Raw genomic sequence first — 16,349 nt, forward strand, 5'->3', positions numbered from 1 at the left:
GTAATGATTATTCAAGGTATACTTACATTAAAAATTGTATATCTTAAATATGTACAATTTATTTTTAATCATACCTAAATAAAATATGAAACTAATTTAATTCCACTAAACTATAAAAACTTTGTACTGATAAGCTCCATTTTTTCTCATCCTTTGTGCTATTATCATATTAATTTTATCTATATATAACACAGAAATACAGTATTATGATTATTATGCAATAATATGTCTGAAAGAGTACAGGAGAAGAAAAGAGAAATATCTATATTTGTGCTGCTTTTTATATTTACCTACATACGTATCAATTCTGTTGCTCTTCATTTATTCTTGTAGATTGAATTACTGACTGATACCATTTCTTTCAGCCTGAAGAAATTCCTTTATTTTTTGCTTGTATGTCAGGCCAGCTACTGAGCAATATTTTCTTTGCTTGAGAAAGTCTTTGTTCACCTTCATTTTTGAAGGACAGTTTTACTTTTATCTAGAATTTTTGGTTGACAGTTTGTTTTTTTTCTTTCAGAACTATCAATATGTCATTCCACTGTTTCTGGCCTCCATTGATTATGATGAGAAGTTAGCTATGTTTCCCAGTACAGGATGAGTCATTTTTCTCTGACTGTTTTTTAAGATTTTTCCAAAGGTGCTTGTATTTCAATAGTATTTTTTTAATAATGTTTTTTATTTTTTTCCATTATAGTTGGTTTACAATAGCCAAGACCTGGAAACAACCTGAAAGTCCATAGATAGATGAGTGGATTAAGAATATGTGATACTTCGATAGTTTGTGATTTTTTGGGGGTTGATCCCTTTGGGTTTGTCTTGTTTAGGGTTTGTTGAACTTCATAATATTTGTGAAATATCTGACTATGACTTCAAATAATTTTTTTTTACTTCCATCTTTTTTCTTTTCTTTTTTGGACTCTCATAATATCTACATTGATATACTCACTGTTTTCCTACACATGTCTGAGTCTCTGGTCATTTTTTTTATTCTTTATTTTCTCCATTCTTCTGATTGAACAATTTATATTCATCTGCAAGCTTACTGATACTTTATTCCACAACCTGAAATATTCTCTTAAGCTACTTTAGTGAATTTTTCATTTTAGTTATGGTACTTTGTAATTCCAGAATTTTCATTTGATTATTTTTTATAATGTGTATCTATTGATATTTTTTGTTTTTTCACTGCCATCATACTTTCCTTTAATTATTTAACCATAGGTTTCTTTTGTTTTTGAAGGTATTTATAATAGGAGCTTTTGAAGTCTCTATATGCTAAGTCTATCATCTGGGTCAACTCAGAAAATATTTCTATTGTTTGCTTTTTTTTTCCTGAGAATGGGCCATGGTTCTCTGCTTCTTTGGATGTATCAGAGTTTGTGTATAAAACTCAACATTTTAGTTAATATATTGAAGCATGTCCAGATTCTGATTTCCCTTCACACCTGCAGGTTGTTGTAATTGAAGTTTTAGTAACTTTTCTGGATGATATCTGTGGAGTATTTCCCAATAGTATGTGAATGCTAATAACCCTTCTCTGTTTAAAAAATACATATGTCTAGCTTCTTAGAGGTCAGCATAGCTTAGCTATCATTAGGCAACAGTTGGTCAGCAGTCATGTTCAAATAGCTTGAGTTGGTAAAATTTCCAACTATTGTCAATGGATCTGTATTTGTGTAAGGGAATATATTCAAAGTTCAGGCAGTTTTTTTTTTTTTTTTTTTTTTTTTTTTTTTTTGTCTTTTTGCTATTTCTAGGGCCACTCCCGCGGCATATGGAGGTTCCCAGGCTAGGGGTCTAATCGGAGGTGTAGCCACGGGCCTACGCCAGAGCCACAGCAATGCAGGATCCGAGCCGCGTCTGCAACCTACACCATAGCTCACGGCAACGCCGGATCGTCAACCCACTGAGCAAGGGCAGGGATGGAACCCGCAACCTCATGGTTCCTAGTCGGATTCGTTAACCACTGCGCCACGACGGGAACTCTCCAAAGTTCAGGCAGTTTTTAAGACATCCTGTAGCAGATATATGGAGAATTTGTCAAAGTCCTTTATGTCTGTCTCATTTCTCATATATTCCTGATAAATCAAATTTATGGCTAGTCTTCAGATTGATTAGTTGCTCCAATCAAAAGAGCAATTTTGGCCTAGCTGAGTTGCTAACAGATCCATTTATTTGCCACCTCCGTCTCTACTGCTACTGATGCTTCTGGGCATGGTTTCACCTGTTTGGCTCCAAATGAAGTAGGGCTCCCTGGCAGTGAAACTGCTGGTTTTCATGTGTGACACTACCTTGATATAAGAAATATGATGACCGAGCTGGGGGTGGAGCATAGGAACATTCCCAGGCAAAAAATACCAAACACTCCCACAATTCTTATTCCAAAGTTCAATAGTTTTCCTCATATAATTACTTTTCAATTGGGTATATATTGTTACTTGATTTCAAGAGTCATAAAATATCTTGTACAGTTTTATCATTGTTTTGGGGGGGATTTATTTGTCAACCTTTGCTATCCCAGAAGGTCTTTTTCCAGAGATTAATTTCTAAGCCTTTGTTACCTACAAGGCACAGGGCTAGCCAATTTAGTTACATTATTTATAACTCTTACAACAACCCTACAAGAGATATATTATTTTCCTAATTTTTCTAATGAGTAAAATAATACTCATAATTTAAGTAAATTTCAAAAAAAGAGAGCAAAATAAAAATATAAACACAAAAGTACCATGCTATTTACTTCCAAGGGTAATAAATACAGGTGGGAACATAGGTTATTACTGCCCAGCATTTAGTTAGCAGGTTTGTTTAATTGGCCAACCCCATCTCCCATTACTGTTAGTTTCCACTCTCCAGTGGAAAGGTTAACTGGCAGGAAAAAATAACTAATCAGTAGGATAAACAGGGTCTTTTTGTCATGGATAGACTCTCATCATTTAAAAAATATACTGGTTTATAAAGATAGATTTTTGTTCTCACATGTAATCCTAATAAAATACAGGGACCCTCATGACCCATAGTCTTCACAGATTTATACCCACAGAAACCCAGTCTAGAAACAAAAGATCATTGGAAAAAACATTCTAATTTTAATATACATTTCTTGATCAAAACAGGGTACCAGTTTAAAAGTTATAGAACATTCCAGAAATTACATTTCTTTTATATCCATAAACAGCTTCAGAATCTTTCCATTTTTGAAACTCCCCACAAACCAGACCCACATTTAAGGTTTCCCTTGTTCTATTTTGTAGATGAGCTTTGCCCCTCTAGCTACATACTTGCCTTTTACTCAGTTTTCTCTAGTCTTCTTTACTTATTACCTGAATCCTTTACCATTTAATACTCCTGAAGATAATATTATCCTTAGGTATTGGTGGAAGCTCAAATATGAGAAGATATAGGCTTGAATCTTTTTCAAGGGCTGAGCGTGAGTTAGTAAATAGTCTGCAGAACACTCATTGTTATTCTGTCTTGTCCCTGTTACATTTATTAGCTGTTTTGTTCACATAGGTAAATATGATTATAGTTGAAGAGGCACAGACTTGGGGTCAGGGTCAATTTACTTTTAGTTCTTGATCTTTCCATAACTTTGATTGGCTTTGACACAATATCTTAATCTTTTTGAGCTGAATTTTGATCATTTGTAAAATGGACATAGAAATACTGCCATCCACTGCTTGCCATCTGAGAGTCAGGAGAGAGGGTGGAAATGACATATCTTTAAAATTGAGTTGTTGTGATGAGTAAAGGGGGAAATGTTTGTAAAAATCTTGACAAAGATCTTTCATAAGGTAATCATACAAGACAGTGTCAATATTGACTCTTGTAGCTTCTAAGTCTCTAGTTTGCACAAGTGAACAGATAGCAATGCCACTCACAGTCTATTTTATGGAGAAATGCAATGTATTCAAGTGTTCATTATATTGATTTTGAGGCTTCAGTAGGACTGAGACATGTCCAGTGGATTTACCTACAGGAGATCCTTGATGAACTTTGGCAAAGATGGTGTGAGAGCAGTGGTGGGGACCAAGAGCAATAAAAAGAAATGAGATAAAAGAGAACATGTAGGTTTAAGTATTAGTGACTAGGAAGAGGATTCAAATGGGAATAAATACTAGGATGGGGAAGTATGAGACCTTTCTCAACTCTGGCTGCCCAGAATCTGAATACCCTGCACATGTGTGTAGGGGGGGTTTCCTAAGATCAGTGTGGAATCTGATGGAGGAGGTTCAATTTTTGAATCTGGAATGAGTGATAGACAATTGCAAGGGACCATTTAGAATTCTTTACAGTAGCAATGGCATTCTTCATCCCATCTGCAATGGTGGAGTGGCCTATGGCAGCATGCACACAAGGGTATGACTTGCACTTGAGCCTCTCCCTTGACTTTATTTATTTTTGAGCTGATGTTCCAGCCTTCTATATGGAAATGGGAGCAGGTCTTTATCCTCATAAAGTCAATTTCTGATTACATTAAGCAGAACCAGATTCTGTTATTCACAGCTAAGAACCCTGACAAGTATAGTGGAGCACATTATGAAAGGATTTTGGTGATTTACTTTTCAGTCTGGGAGCTAAAAATATTTACTTGGTCAAGGGCCAGTAGAGAAATGGTAAAAATACATTTATTCTTATGTGCATTCGGGGGAGAAAGAATAATTAACTGGGGTAATGGTCCTGTGAAATAAGAGATGATGCCTTCTGCTGAAAATGAGGAAGGGATATTATTATAATGGTGAATGTATAAGTAAGAAAAAATTATTAATAGGCAGCTCATAGACATATGGTGTTTTTCAATTTAGAAAAGGTTTTTTAATAAAATATTTATCAGTAGATAAAAAGAGAAAAATATTTTAATTCTAACTAATCTATGGGGAAAATAGTGCATTATGATAACTTTAGATATATATTAATGGCCAAACTATAACAGTTCAGAATTACTAAAACAGACAAGATTCATTAAAGGGAATATGAGAACAAACTAGCACACATATCTAAGGCATAATTTAATTATACTAAACCTAGGGAATGAATCAATAAAGTGATCAACACATTTATATCTCTAGACTGGGCTTTGCTTTGTGCACAAAGATGGTTGACTAACCTGTGGATATTGTGTTCCTTTTTAGTAATATGATGGTTTGTACTTCTAAAATAAAAAGAGCTTTGGCAATGATTGCTCATAATGTGAAATATGTCTCATAGGACAGGCTTTGAAGGTAGTCAATTCAAGTTTACCCAGCAACAAGGAAAATGAAAAGAATGCAAAATGCCTTTTGGCCTGCTTTAAGAAAATTATCAGGTCCAGACATAGCTGCTATTGAATCAGATAGACAACAACAGACAGATTTTAGACAGCAATAACCTTAAAGGGAGACAGCATTTATAGGACCCCAAGCAAGGAGTCCTATGGGACATGAACAATTTGCTTTGTGCTTATTTCTCATGTTATAGGCTCTCTAGCTACCTCTGTACTGATCATCTGCATTTCATTGACTATATTGATGCCTCGAACATGCTTGTCCACATCCTCTCTTTCACCAAGGTGTCCTAAACATATACAGAAGACATTTCTGATCTGCAATTAGTATGAAGAGAACTTTGAGCTTGTTTTCTATATGCTATGATTAATATGTTCTTCTGGCCTATCCCCAATATTTTCTTTGCCACCCCTTCTGATTTGTGAATCTGTGACCTCATGGAAATTATACGTGCTATTTGAGTTCATTAGCCACTACTTGTATTCATCTGTCACATTTTCTTCCTGATGCCTGAACCCTTTCTCCACAGCAGGACTCATTGGTTAATACGTAGTCTGGCAACTCTTGTTAGCCAGCTAGTGAGCAAATGACATGAGCAAGGGATCTCACTAAGAAGCAGTTAATTTACTGGGGATTGCTACCATCACTCCATTGAGAAGAAAAAGGCTCAGTGTCTTCAGCCTTGCATGTCCAAATGCATGTTTTCTGACTACCTTGTTTTAGCTGTTCTGTGGGCTCCTCAACCTATCATATCTCAGAGTTAAGCCTCTATGTCTGATGTACTTTCTTCTTTCCATCTGGATATGGCCCCTTGTATTGCCTCTCATGGCTATCAGCACTCCATTGGTCCAGTTGTCCAAGCCAGAAATTTGGGGAAGGGGTCATCCTAGAATCCTCCTTTCATCCTTCCACCCTTCTATCTAATCAGTGACCAACTTATTTTGCTTTCATCTACCGAATATCTTGAATCTGTCCCATCTTTACAAGCTTTATTTTGCTCAGACACTCATTGTCCCTAATCTGAAATACTACAAGACTAGTTAACTTGAGCTGCACTGCTGCCCGTCTCACCTCATCCTCTTCATTTCACCCTGAGCTTAACTATCAGAAGAGCCTATATGGTTCCAAATTTCGCATATTAAAAAGCCTTCCAATGTTCTTCTATTCTGTCCCAGAAAAAAGTTTGAGGTATAAAACCTTCTATGAATGGATCCATCTTGACTCCTCTAAATAGCACCAAAAAATACTTTGTCCTTTAGACATATAAGAGAAATCCTCTTACTAAATTTGTTAACCACTGAGCCACAACGGGAACTCACTCCTCTTACTAAATTTAATTGGAATGACTGGATAGATAGTTTTGGAAAAAATACTGTTAAATCAAAGGGATAATATAAAGTTGTTTATACATATTTAAACATTTTATTTTCACTTAAAACATATAAATGATTATTAACTCACTACTCATTTGGTATGGGGAACAAGACTTCTCCTGCAGTATGGAACTGGCTGAAGTTTATTATATTCTTTTCTGAATAAAATATTCTTATACTGTATAATCTATGGCTTTTAATTTTGATTTCTTTAGGGCAAGATTTAGAGACATTAGAAAAAATCTAAATGTGAAATCCTTCCAATTTTTGTGGTTTCTGCTCTCTATGTGAGACTTTAAATTGTTGTTTCATCTACCTCTAATTGAATAGCACTTTTTGTTAATGTCTTCCAATGCATTTGACTTAGTTTTAATAGTAACTACAGTTTTCTTTCTCTTCACATTCCTATTTTATTGGTTTATGTAATATTTAGTTGAATAAGGAAATTCTAAAAACAAGAATAATTTGCATAAATAGGTTGGGAACAGCACATGGTTGACTTTCAAATGGTGGGAGGAAAGGTACTATTCCTACTTCAACTCTTACCTCTTCAGCCCTATAAACATTGAAGAAAGCCCGTACATAGTGTGCATTAACTTGTATATATGGAGATAATGATATTATCTCTACCAGGCAATATGACAGCATGTTTGGATCCAGCTAGTCTGTTTCACCAGAACTTGCCAAGTTTCAAAGAATAAAATATGACAAAATGATTAACTATGAAGCTAATTTTTTATAGTCTTTTGACGAAGAATTATGAGTGTCCTTGAAAGCTTTTCAAGAGTCATCACAGAACAGATGGGAAGAGATGAGCTTTTCCACAAACACCTGTGGATAATAATATATGCATGATCCTCTCTGATCAATTTAAAAATATCTATTTGGTGATATGCACTGCATCTAAACTGTCTTTTGGTTATAGGGTGGATGAGGATAAAATTACCAATTTTAAGGCTAACTCCTACTTAAATCACTAGAATTTACTAGTTGTGATACTAGTAAGACTGAGATAAATGTACAAACTGTTTGACTCAAAGAGCTTATTTTTGGTGTAAATAGCTATGGAAATTGAAGTTATTTTTCTCTTAAGAGGATTAACTGGAGAGCACCTAAAATATGAGTTCTTAACCCAACTTCTTCCATTTTTAAAGTTAAAATTGATCAAGCCCAATCTTCAGAACTAAAAGTTTATGGAAATGTGATAATATTATAAAAACATTAAAAAATAGTTCTGGCTTTGTTGATGTAACATGTCCAGTGTAAAGATTTAAATGCCTAATTTAATTTGACTGAATAAAAATTCTTACCACTTAAATTGAGAAAATATTTTTGGCCATCAACAATGTACTAGATTTTCTGCTAAGTACTGTGGGTTTCAGAGATGAGAATGAGATGTTGCCTTGCCCTTATGAACCTTTCAATCTGCTAGGGAAATAAAATATATGTAGGTATGACATGGATATATAAAACATTATATGAGTGTTATGAAAAGGAACAAGAAGAACTCAAGAGAACAAAGCAATTCTGCTTGAGAAGAGCAGGTAATATTCATTCAGGAAATACTACTTAAATTGGGCTCTGGAGGATGGGTAAGATTTTGAGCAAAAAATGAGAGGAAAGACAATTTGACGCAAAATGTAAATAGTTTTTGCAAAAGCTGAGGGACAGAACACTTAAGTCATTTTATGTTTTTGCCACAAGCTGAAATAGTGGAAATGATGGATAACATGGTTGCAAAGATAGGTCAAGACAGATTTCATGTCCTATTCACTAGCTACTAAGAATGTCCAGCTAAGGAAATGGGCTTGATAAGTGAGAGGCTGGTGGGCAGAAACTGGAAGTATACCTTAGAAAATACTAAAGGTTCATGCTAAGATAAGCCCTGCAAAATTGGATCTAGCATAACAATGCTAGAGTTAGACTACTTGAGCTTATATACTAGTTCAAATACATGCTAATTACGTGGTCTTGGGTGAAAATCTTCAGCAGTCTGTACTTCAATTGCCCTTGTTTAGAAATGGAAATAAGAAGAGAGTTGTTATGAAGATTATATGAACTATGTGAAGCACTTGGAAACATGCCTGGCAATCAATATTAAATGCTGTCACCACCACCATCACCATCATTATATAAGGGTCTCTATAAAGTATTATGAAGTCAAAGGTCTATGGGAAAGCAATGAATATAAATGACTGAGGTAGGACAAGTGTGTCAAACTGAAGAGAAAGTTGCTTGCCCAAATCAGTGCTTCTCAAACTTTAAGGTACATATGAATGCTAGATTCTCCATTTCTTATCAACTCCCAGGTGATGTTTGTTCTCTGGTCAAGAGACCATACTTTTTGAATATCAGGAGTCTGAAAGATTTTAGTTAGTTGCCCTGATATGGTGCCTTGAGATTAAGTGGAAAAGAGTGCCCAGGAGCTAGATCTAAGTTGCCAAAAGGAGATAGAAATATTATTATTTTTTTAAATATGAAGACTTAATTTTTAAATGTTGGGGGTTATTTCACAAAAATGCTTATGTAAAAACACCACACAGTTTGCAAGCTGGATTCAGCCTGTGGGCATTTACTCTGCAAACTCTCAGATGAATGAAGAGAGTAGGGGTCAAAACTGGTGATAAAACAAATGAACCTGTCTATAAAACAGAAACAGTTTCAGAGACATAGAGAATAGACTTGCGGATGCCAAGCGTGAGGTGGAAGGGATTGGGATGGACTGGGAATTTGAGGTTAGGAGATGCAAACTATTACATTTATAATGGATAAACAATAAGGGTCTACAGTATAGCACAGGGAACCACATCCAATCTCCTGGGAGAGACCATGATGTAAAACAGAGTCACCTGCTGTACAGCAGAAATGTGCACAACACTGTAACTCAACTATACAGTAGAAAAAAAAAATTGTATTGGGGAAATAACTATTAAAATAATAAAAATAAAATAAAAGGGATAATAATAAAAAATTAAAAAAACTGGTGATAAGAAATAAGGGGAATTCAAATATAGGGCAAGAAGACTAGAGTGATTCTGGGGGACGAGTATGAATGTCTGATAGGTTTATAGCACTGGTTTATATGGATATGTTGGCTACATTTAAAAGATGGCATGAACAATGAAGACTTAGAAATTATAATTTTAGTCTTCATTTTTTAGAAATAAAAATGGTATATGAAGGCTATTTTTTTAGGAGAGTACGAATAAGTGAGAAGCCAAAATTAAAGACTAAAGAGAAAACAGTTGTCTTAAAATGAGTGCATAGAGTAGCATGAACTACTAATGGAGATTTTCAAGAAGAGGTTCTACTAGGCCTACTTTAATGAATTAGATAAGGCTCATTTCTAATTAACAGCATCCATTTGCATGCAAACAATGAGCTAAGGTCTTTAAAAAACAATTTCTTCCCTTAAGTACATCAGGAATGCCTCCCATTAGTTTATTTACACCATTAATTTGCTTGACAAACTAACATATATTATATATAGGTGAACTGGTTTAAAAACTCAGCAGTAGAGGCAGTGAAATGAGTAAGTTACTGATTTTACATGAAGTTTAACATGATAAGGGCTTTTTAATAAGCTTAGCCTTACTTTGAACTGTGATGTATTGATCGATAGAGACTTCTGCATCCTTGCACAAGTAACATGACAGTATCCCCCCTCCCCCCCCAGTACTACTTGGCAGAAAGGTGCCAAGTTTGCTTTGACAAGGTGTTCCTGCCTGGATCTTGATTTCTATATAACAGTCCCCAGTGAAGGAAATCAGAGGCCCTTGGAGAATGGTTGGTTCCATACCTGGGACAGGGCAAGTACAAGGTGAGCTTGAGACATTTAAGTGGCAAGCTTGGACAGGTTCCACTGTTTAAATTAGGTAAAGGCGAACATTAACAAGAATGATAACTAGTTCATAATAACATATTGAATAAATAAGAATCCATAAGTCCATATTGATAATAAAGAGAGAAAAAGGAAATGTTTTCCTTTTTAAAAACAAATGGAATAAATCAGCTTGCAGGATCATGTCAAAAATAATTATAGGAAAATAATTAGAGGAAAATCATATTTTGCATCTCCAATGTAACAATTGGGTTAGAAAAAGATCATCAATGGCTTTTAAAACCATACATGAATTATTGATTCCAAAGAAAAATATATTAGATTATAATTCAAGATCTGATGGTTGCCACCTTAACCAAGAAAACAAACTTTGCAACATTTAAAGTGGAATTACCTCATATTATGCATCTCCTGATGTGATACAAAGTATGCTGAATCATATATGAGGTATTCTTGCCAAAAACATTTGACCTATATCTTTTGAAGTCTCATCTAGACTCAACTTCCAGTTTATAAGAAGTTAAGAGAATAGAAGGTAAATGGAATGCAAATTGGAAAAGATGAAGCAAAAACATCACTGCTTGGAGATGACATGACACTATATGCATCATTTATATATGGAATCTGAAAAATGATATAAATAACCTGATTTACAAAACAGAAATAGACTCAGAGACATAGAAAACAAGCTTATGATTGGAAGGTAAATAACAAAGAAAAAAATCAGACAAATCTGGAAAGGAGATTTTTTGTAAGATATTATATTGGACTTTTTAAAATGTCAGTATCACTAAAAAGAAAAAGGTGAGAGGTCTTTTAGGATAAAAGGAGCTAAAGAAACATTATAAATGAAAGGAGCAGGATATGGCACCCTAAAATATGCTACTTTGGCATATGGATTATTTTGAGCTGAAGACAACTGAGGAATGGCAGAGACAGGACATCTCCTTACCCTCCCTGTTTCCATGTAAATGTAACAATTTCCTTCTCTGAAGGTTACTCCCCCTCCGTTTTTCTATACTAGGAATATGAGGTGGCTTTTATCACTGAAGATGGCATCAATCTGAATCTGCCTAAAGAATCCTTACTGAAAATATCCCTTATCTTCCATAAGTTTCTCCATATATTATCTTCCCTCAGTCTATCACCCCTCAAAGCCCAAACTTCTTTTCCTGTGCCTTGTTACATCTCTACAATTTATCAGTCTTTGTTAAAATGTTATATAAGCTCTTAGACCTACCACTTCTTTAGGCTTTTCTTTTCTATGACAATCTATGTGTCACATAAAAATATTAACATCAAATAAAATGTGTATGACTTTTCTCCTATTAAGGCGTTTTTGTCAGTTTAACCTGCAGGCTCTAGACCCTGAACATAAGAGGGGAGAGGAAAATTTTTTTCCCTACCCTACAAAACCAAATGCAATGCATGAAACATGATGAGATATTGATACAAAACAACTCAGAAAAGATATAACAGTTATGTTTGAACATCTGGAGAAATTTGGATATGGACAGGGTATTAAATTATAATATGGTGTTATTTTCAATTTCTTGAGCATGATAAACAAGCATGGTTATATACAGCATGTCATTATATTAAGGAGATGCATGCTGAAGTATTTAGTGATTAAGCATAAGAATGTTTATAATTAACATGTAAATGTTAAAATAAAAATTTGCGTGTGTATATAACTTCCTATATTAGAGAAATATTGATATGGGAGAGGTAGAAAGAAAAAGAGAACATGTGGAGTGAAATATTAATTGTCCCATTTAGAAATGTAGGAGGATAGGTATTCATTATACTAATTTTTTTCAACCTTTTTATATACTTGAAATTTTCCACTAAAAATATTGTGAAAGAAACATTTCAAGCAGTATTTTCCATCAAGCAACATCTAAATTAAAACTATTATTCCCCAATATATGTTAGTATAATAATTGCCTTATATGTGAAATGGAGGAAGTAATATCACATTTGTCTCAGGAAAAAGGGAGCGATAATCTCAAGATCATTTTTTATTGCTATGGGCTATGATTCAGGGATTCCTCAATTTAGAGATTCCATTTCCCATCATATTTCTTTCCTCTTTCGATCTTTTATCCTGACATTGTTCTAAGTAAAATAAACTTTCTTATGCTGTCAAAAGTCTGCTGCTTGAAGGCCTGCCTACCTACATTCCCTTGACTGATACATTTCCTAGAACACTCCAGGATAAATGAATGTTTAAGGACAGTGACTATAACATCAAAAGGAGTAAAGCCATCGTATATAACAATGAAGTCTGGGAAGATAAACCAATAGCTGAATAGAACTACTGTTCTTTTTTTAAGTTATGGACGCTTTTGGTAATCTGGTGAAGCCTGCCACTCCTCAGAATAATGTTTTTAAATCCAGACCATAAAATACACAGGATTCCAAAGGAAGCCAACTGAATTGAAATACAGTAATACAACTATTAGAAACATAAATTTGTGATGTAGTAATATGTGCTTGTTTATTATTAACACATTAATAAGATATTGTGGTAGATCTAATACTACTGCAATTTTGATGTAGTAATAAGCATGAACAATATTTTGAAATATCTCTAATAATACTAATGAGATAAGAAAACAGTTATGATTTCACAGATACTGGTAGTGTTACTCTGTTTTGTTGCCTATACTCAAATGGAAGGGGATGCTCAATTTCAGTTGGAGGTTAGTGAAAACAAATAGGTATTTCCCCCCATTCAAGCTCATGGCCCCTCTCAAATTCTATCCATGGATCAAGCCTTAATATTCGTTATACACAGGCTTACTTTGTTTTAACCTATGACTTCTCTTTATGGCAACAGGTTTTCATTTGCATCTTCTTCATTTACAAAGACAATTTTGGTAGCTAAGCCATCATTAAACTCATTACTATCATGCTTAAACCTAGTTTCTCTGCTACATAATTGAGGCAAAAGTACATTTTCTATATTGAATTGCACAGCTAATTGACTATATTTTATACTTCATTTAATTCTAACAGAGACTAACCTTAGTGGATGTCTATTGCTATTCGAAATTTTCTGAGAATTTTCTTCTCATATTTCTGATATCTTACATTTTCAAAGAGAAATGCTTAAAATTATGTGGTTATAAGGCTCCAAATAGTTTTTATAGACTTCAGTTACTTAAAATATACAATGTCTTTCATTTGTGTATATAGACAGAAACATTAAATATTTCCAACAGCTGTATTTAAATCTCACTGCAAACTAATAATACTGTTGTCAGCTTGAACAGTCATCTTATTTCTCACCTGTGCAATAAATAACTTCTGTTTCCCTCTAACTTGGGCTAGGGTTGCATTGAAAGCATGCCACTGATTAATAATAGTTTCATGATTACAGCACTCCCACAATTGTTAGGTTAACATATCTTTATAAAATATTATTTTGTTTATTTTTTACTTTATTTGCTACTGGGTGCTTAGAAATAGCTGTGAGTGTATTTGTAGAAATAGCACATATTTTATTACATTTTTTACATTTCATAAAATTTAAATAATATAAAATCCTGAGAAATTATACGACAAAACTGATCTCAGTGGAAATTTAAATATGCTAACATTTACTTTTAAAATGTAGCATGAAGTAGATAACTTTAAAAGCTGAGTTAAAAAAAAAAACCTCAAGGAAGCTGATCTTGACTTTTTAAGGAACAAAACCGCAATATTTAATGTAGGTCAAAATGTTTAAATGGGAGAAATTTTTCTAAGTACTGCTAAATCCCCAGCTGTAATTAACTTATAATTTGTGTAATATTTCACAATAGAGTCGAGCATATGCCACTTTCTTAAAAGCTTAGAAGGACCTAAAATTTCAGGGCATATTTGGAGAAACAGGTGTATTGCCTCATTTTCATTTATAAGTTCTAATTTGAATTTACAAGTCAATAACAGATAAAAAGAACTTTAAAATCTAAGTTAGAAGTTATAGAAAATATTAAACAGTTTTACTCAAATACTATAAGAGTAAGATACTTCAAAATAAGAAATAATACTTGATTTATATTAAAGACAAAATCCGCCAATCAATTTAATCCACTTTATGAATCCAACATATTTTAAAGCATGGTAATCAACTTTCCTTAACCTTCCCATTTCTTACCATCTTATTTTGACTAGATTGAGCCTAGTGCCAAAATGATGTTATACAGGTTTAAACCTGTCTATAGCATAAATATATCAGTTATTTAGATAATGAGATAGTTGTGTATTTAACAGAAGGATTTTCACTTTGGGAAAAAATGTGTATGACTCTCCCAAGGAAGCAATTTAACTACAAATTTTGGTCTTTATGTTATCTTTAGCTACATTACAATATTTTCTAAACTAAGATTTAAAATAAAAATGTTTTTAGATTATGCAGTTGTTTTTAATCTCTAGCAAGGGGTGTGTAGGGGTGTGTGTGTGCCTGTGCGTCGGTCAACTAATGAGTTCATTTTGTATAGAAGAATTAAATCTACTCTCTGAACAATGCAATAAGAAAAAAGGTGGCCAGAAGAGGTGGGAAAAGACAATGGACATAATTCCAAAACCCTTCTAATACATCCTCACCAAAGACGTTCATGAATGAGTTGTTCTAGCTTTCTGAATATTAAAATCCACCTATTATGTTGATGATAGATAGGAAGCAAGAGCTTGGCAATGGAACTGAGTTTCCATTGTTCATAACAATAGTCTCGTTTGATAAATAAAGACCAAGTCCTCCCTTATGAGACAGGAAACATTAGCAATAACTGAAAGCATAATACAAAATCCTGTTTATAAAAATATACATGTTTTCCAACTGTAGCAGCACACACTTGGCTCTGTGCTTTCAGTACCTTCCAAGGGAAAGTTAAATGTTGAATAAATTCAACAATAACCTTTCTGAGGTTTGGTTTTCCCCTCTAGATTTGGACATTTTCAGCCCAAGTCCCTCTTTAAGAAAGTACTATGAAATATAGTGGAACTAAAAGGTAAATATGACTACCATGTTTTTACACATCACAAGTCACACTTGTAGTCCTAAGAAAATCTGGCCAAAGAGTAGTCTTTCCTACAAAATAGTCATTTATAATTTCTTTTTCTCATCTCCTTCAAAAAAATGAGGTTCAGCTTGTTAAAGTTGGAATATACTGAAAACATTCATGTTTAAACAATCATATGTGACTTTTTTCAAACAAACGTGAAAGTTCAAAACAGTAGAAAAACACTGTCTATTTAATTAGCATCAGCTACATATTTTATTACCCGAGAAAAAGAAAGAGCAAGTTCATTATTGCACTGTTGATGGGCTCCTTAATGTTAGTGTCTTTCACCCTGCTTATAGTCTTTCACAAAAATCTTTCTTTCTTTTAAGGGCAGCTTAAATAGCTCTACTAAAATTTTAGAATTCCTAATTTATCTGTTACCCTACCTCTTTTTTCTTTCTGCCAGCTGTTTGCAGACTTCCTGCCACCGAAGATTCAGGCTTCCCAATTTTTCTTGTAGAATACTGGCATCTGTTTTTGAGGACTGCTGAATTACTTCTTCCCCAGTTGCATTCAACACTCTGACAATAGTTTGCCGCTGCCCAATGCCATCCTGGAGTTCCTGTGAGATACCCAAAAGGCAAAACAAAAATTAAGCCCCATGTCCTTTTATTTGAGAAAAGATGAAACAATGTGCTACCACACACAGTTCTACTGGGAGAGAAAGAAATAAAAAAGCTCCATGTGAAAGTTTCCCTCTGAAACTGACATGCCTATATCCAAAGGATACAAGACAGAAAGACACCTTTTATGTGTCAGTAAAAAAGCACCCTCTTGGTTCAGCTCCAGTTTTTATATTTGTAAAGCTTGTCAGCTA

The 16,349-nt window shown here is 34.0% G+C and overlaps 1 protein-coding gene across 25 annotated transcripts in view; it reads right to left on the reverse strand.

Annotated features, from left to right (window-relative positions):
• Positions 1–16,349, reverse strand: part of DMD (dystrophin) — a 2,611,869-nt gene that overhangs the window by 872,935 nt on the left and 1,722,585 nt on the right. For all 25 annotated transcript variants that reach the window (XM_021079543.2, XM_085006422.1, XM_085006420.1 and 22 more), the window contains 1 exon segment: positions 15,919–16,094. In XM_021079543.2, coding sequence (XP_020935202.1) covers positions 15,919–16,094 — 176 coding nt within the window.

Source organism: Sus scrofa, chromosome X (assembly GCF_054392235.1).
Source record: "Sus scrofa isolate SSC_HxYL_T2T_F1_AM1 chromosome X, Sscrofa_HxYL_maternal_Yorkshire_Landrace_v2.0, whole genome shotgun sequence".
NCBI classification, from domain to species: domain Eukaryota; kingdom Metazoa; phylum Chordata; class Mammalia; order Artiodactyla; family Suidae; genus Sus; species Sus scrofa.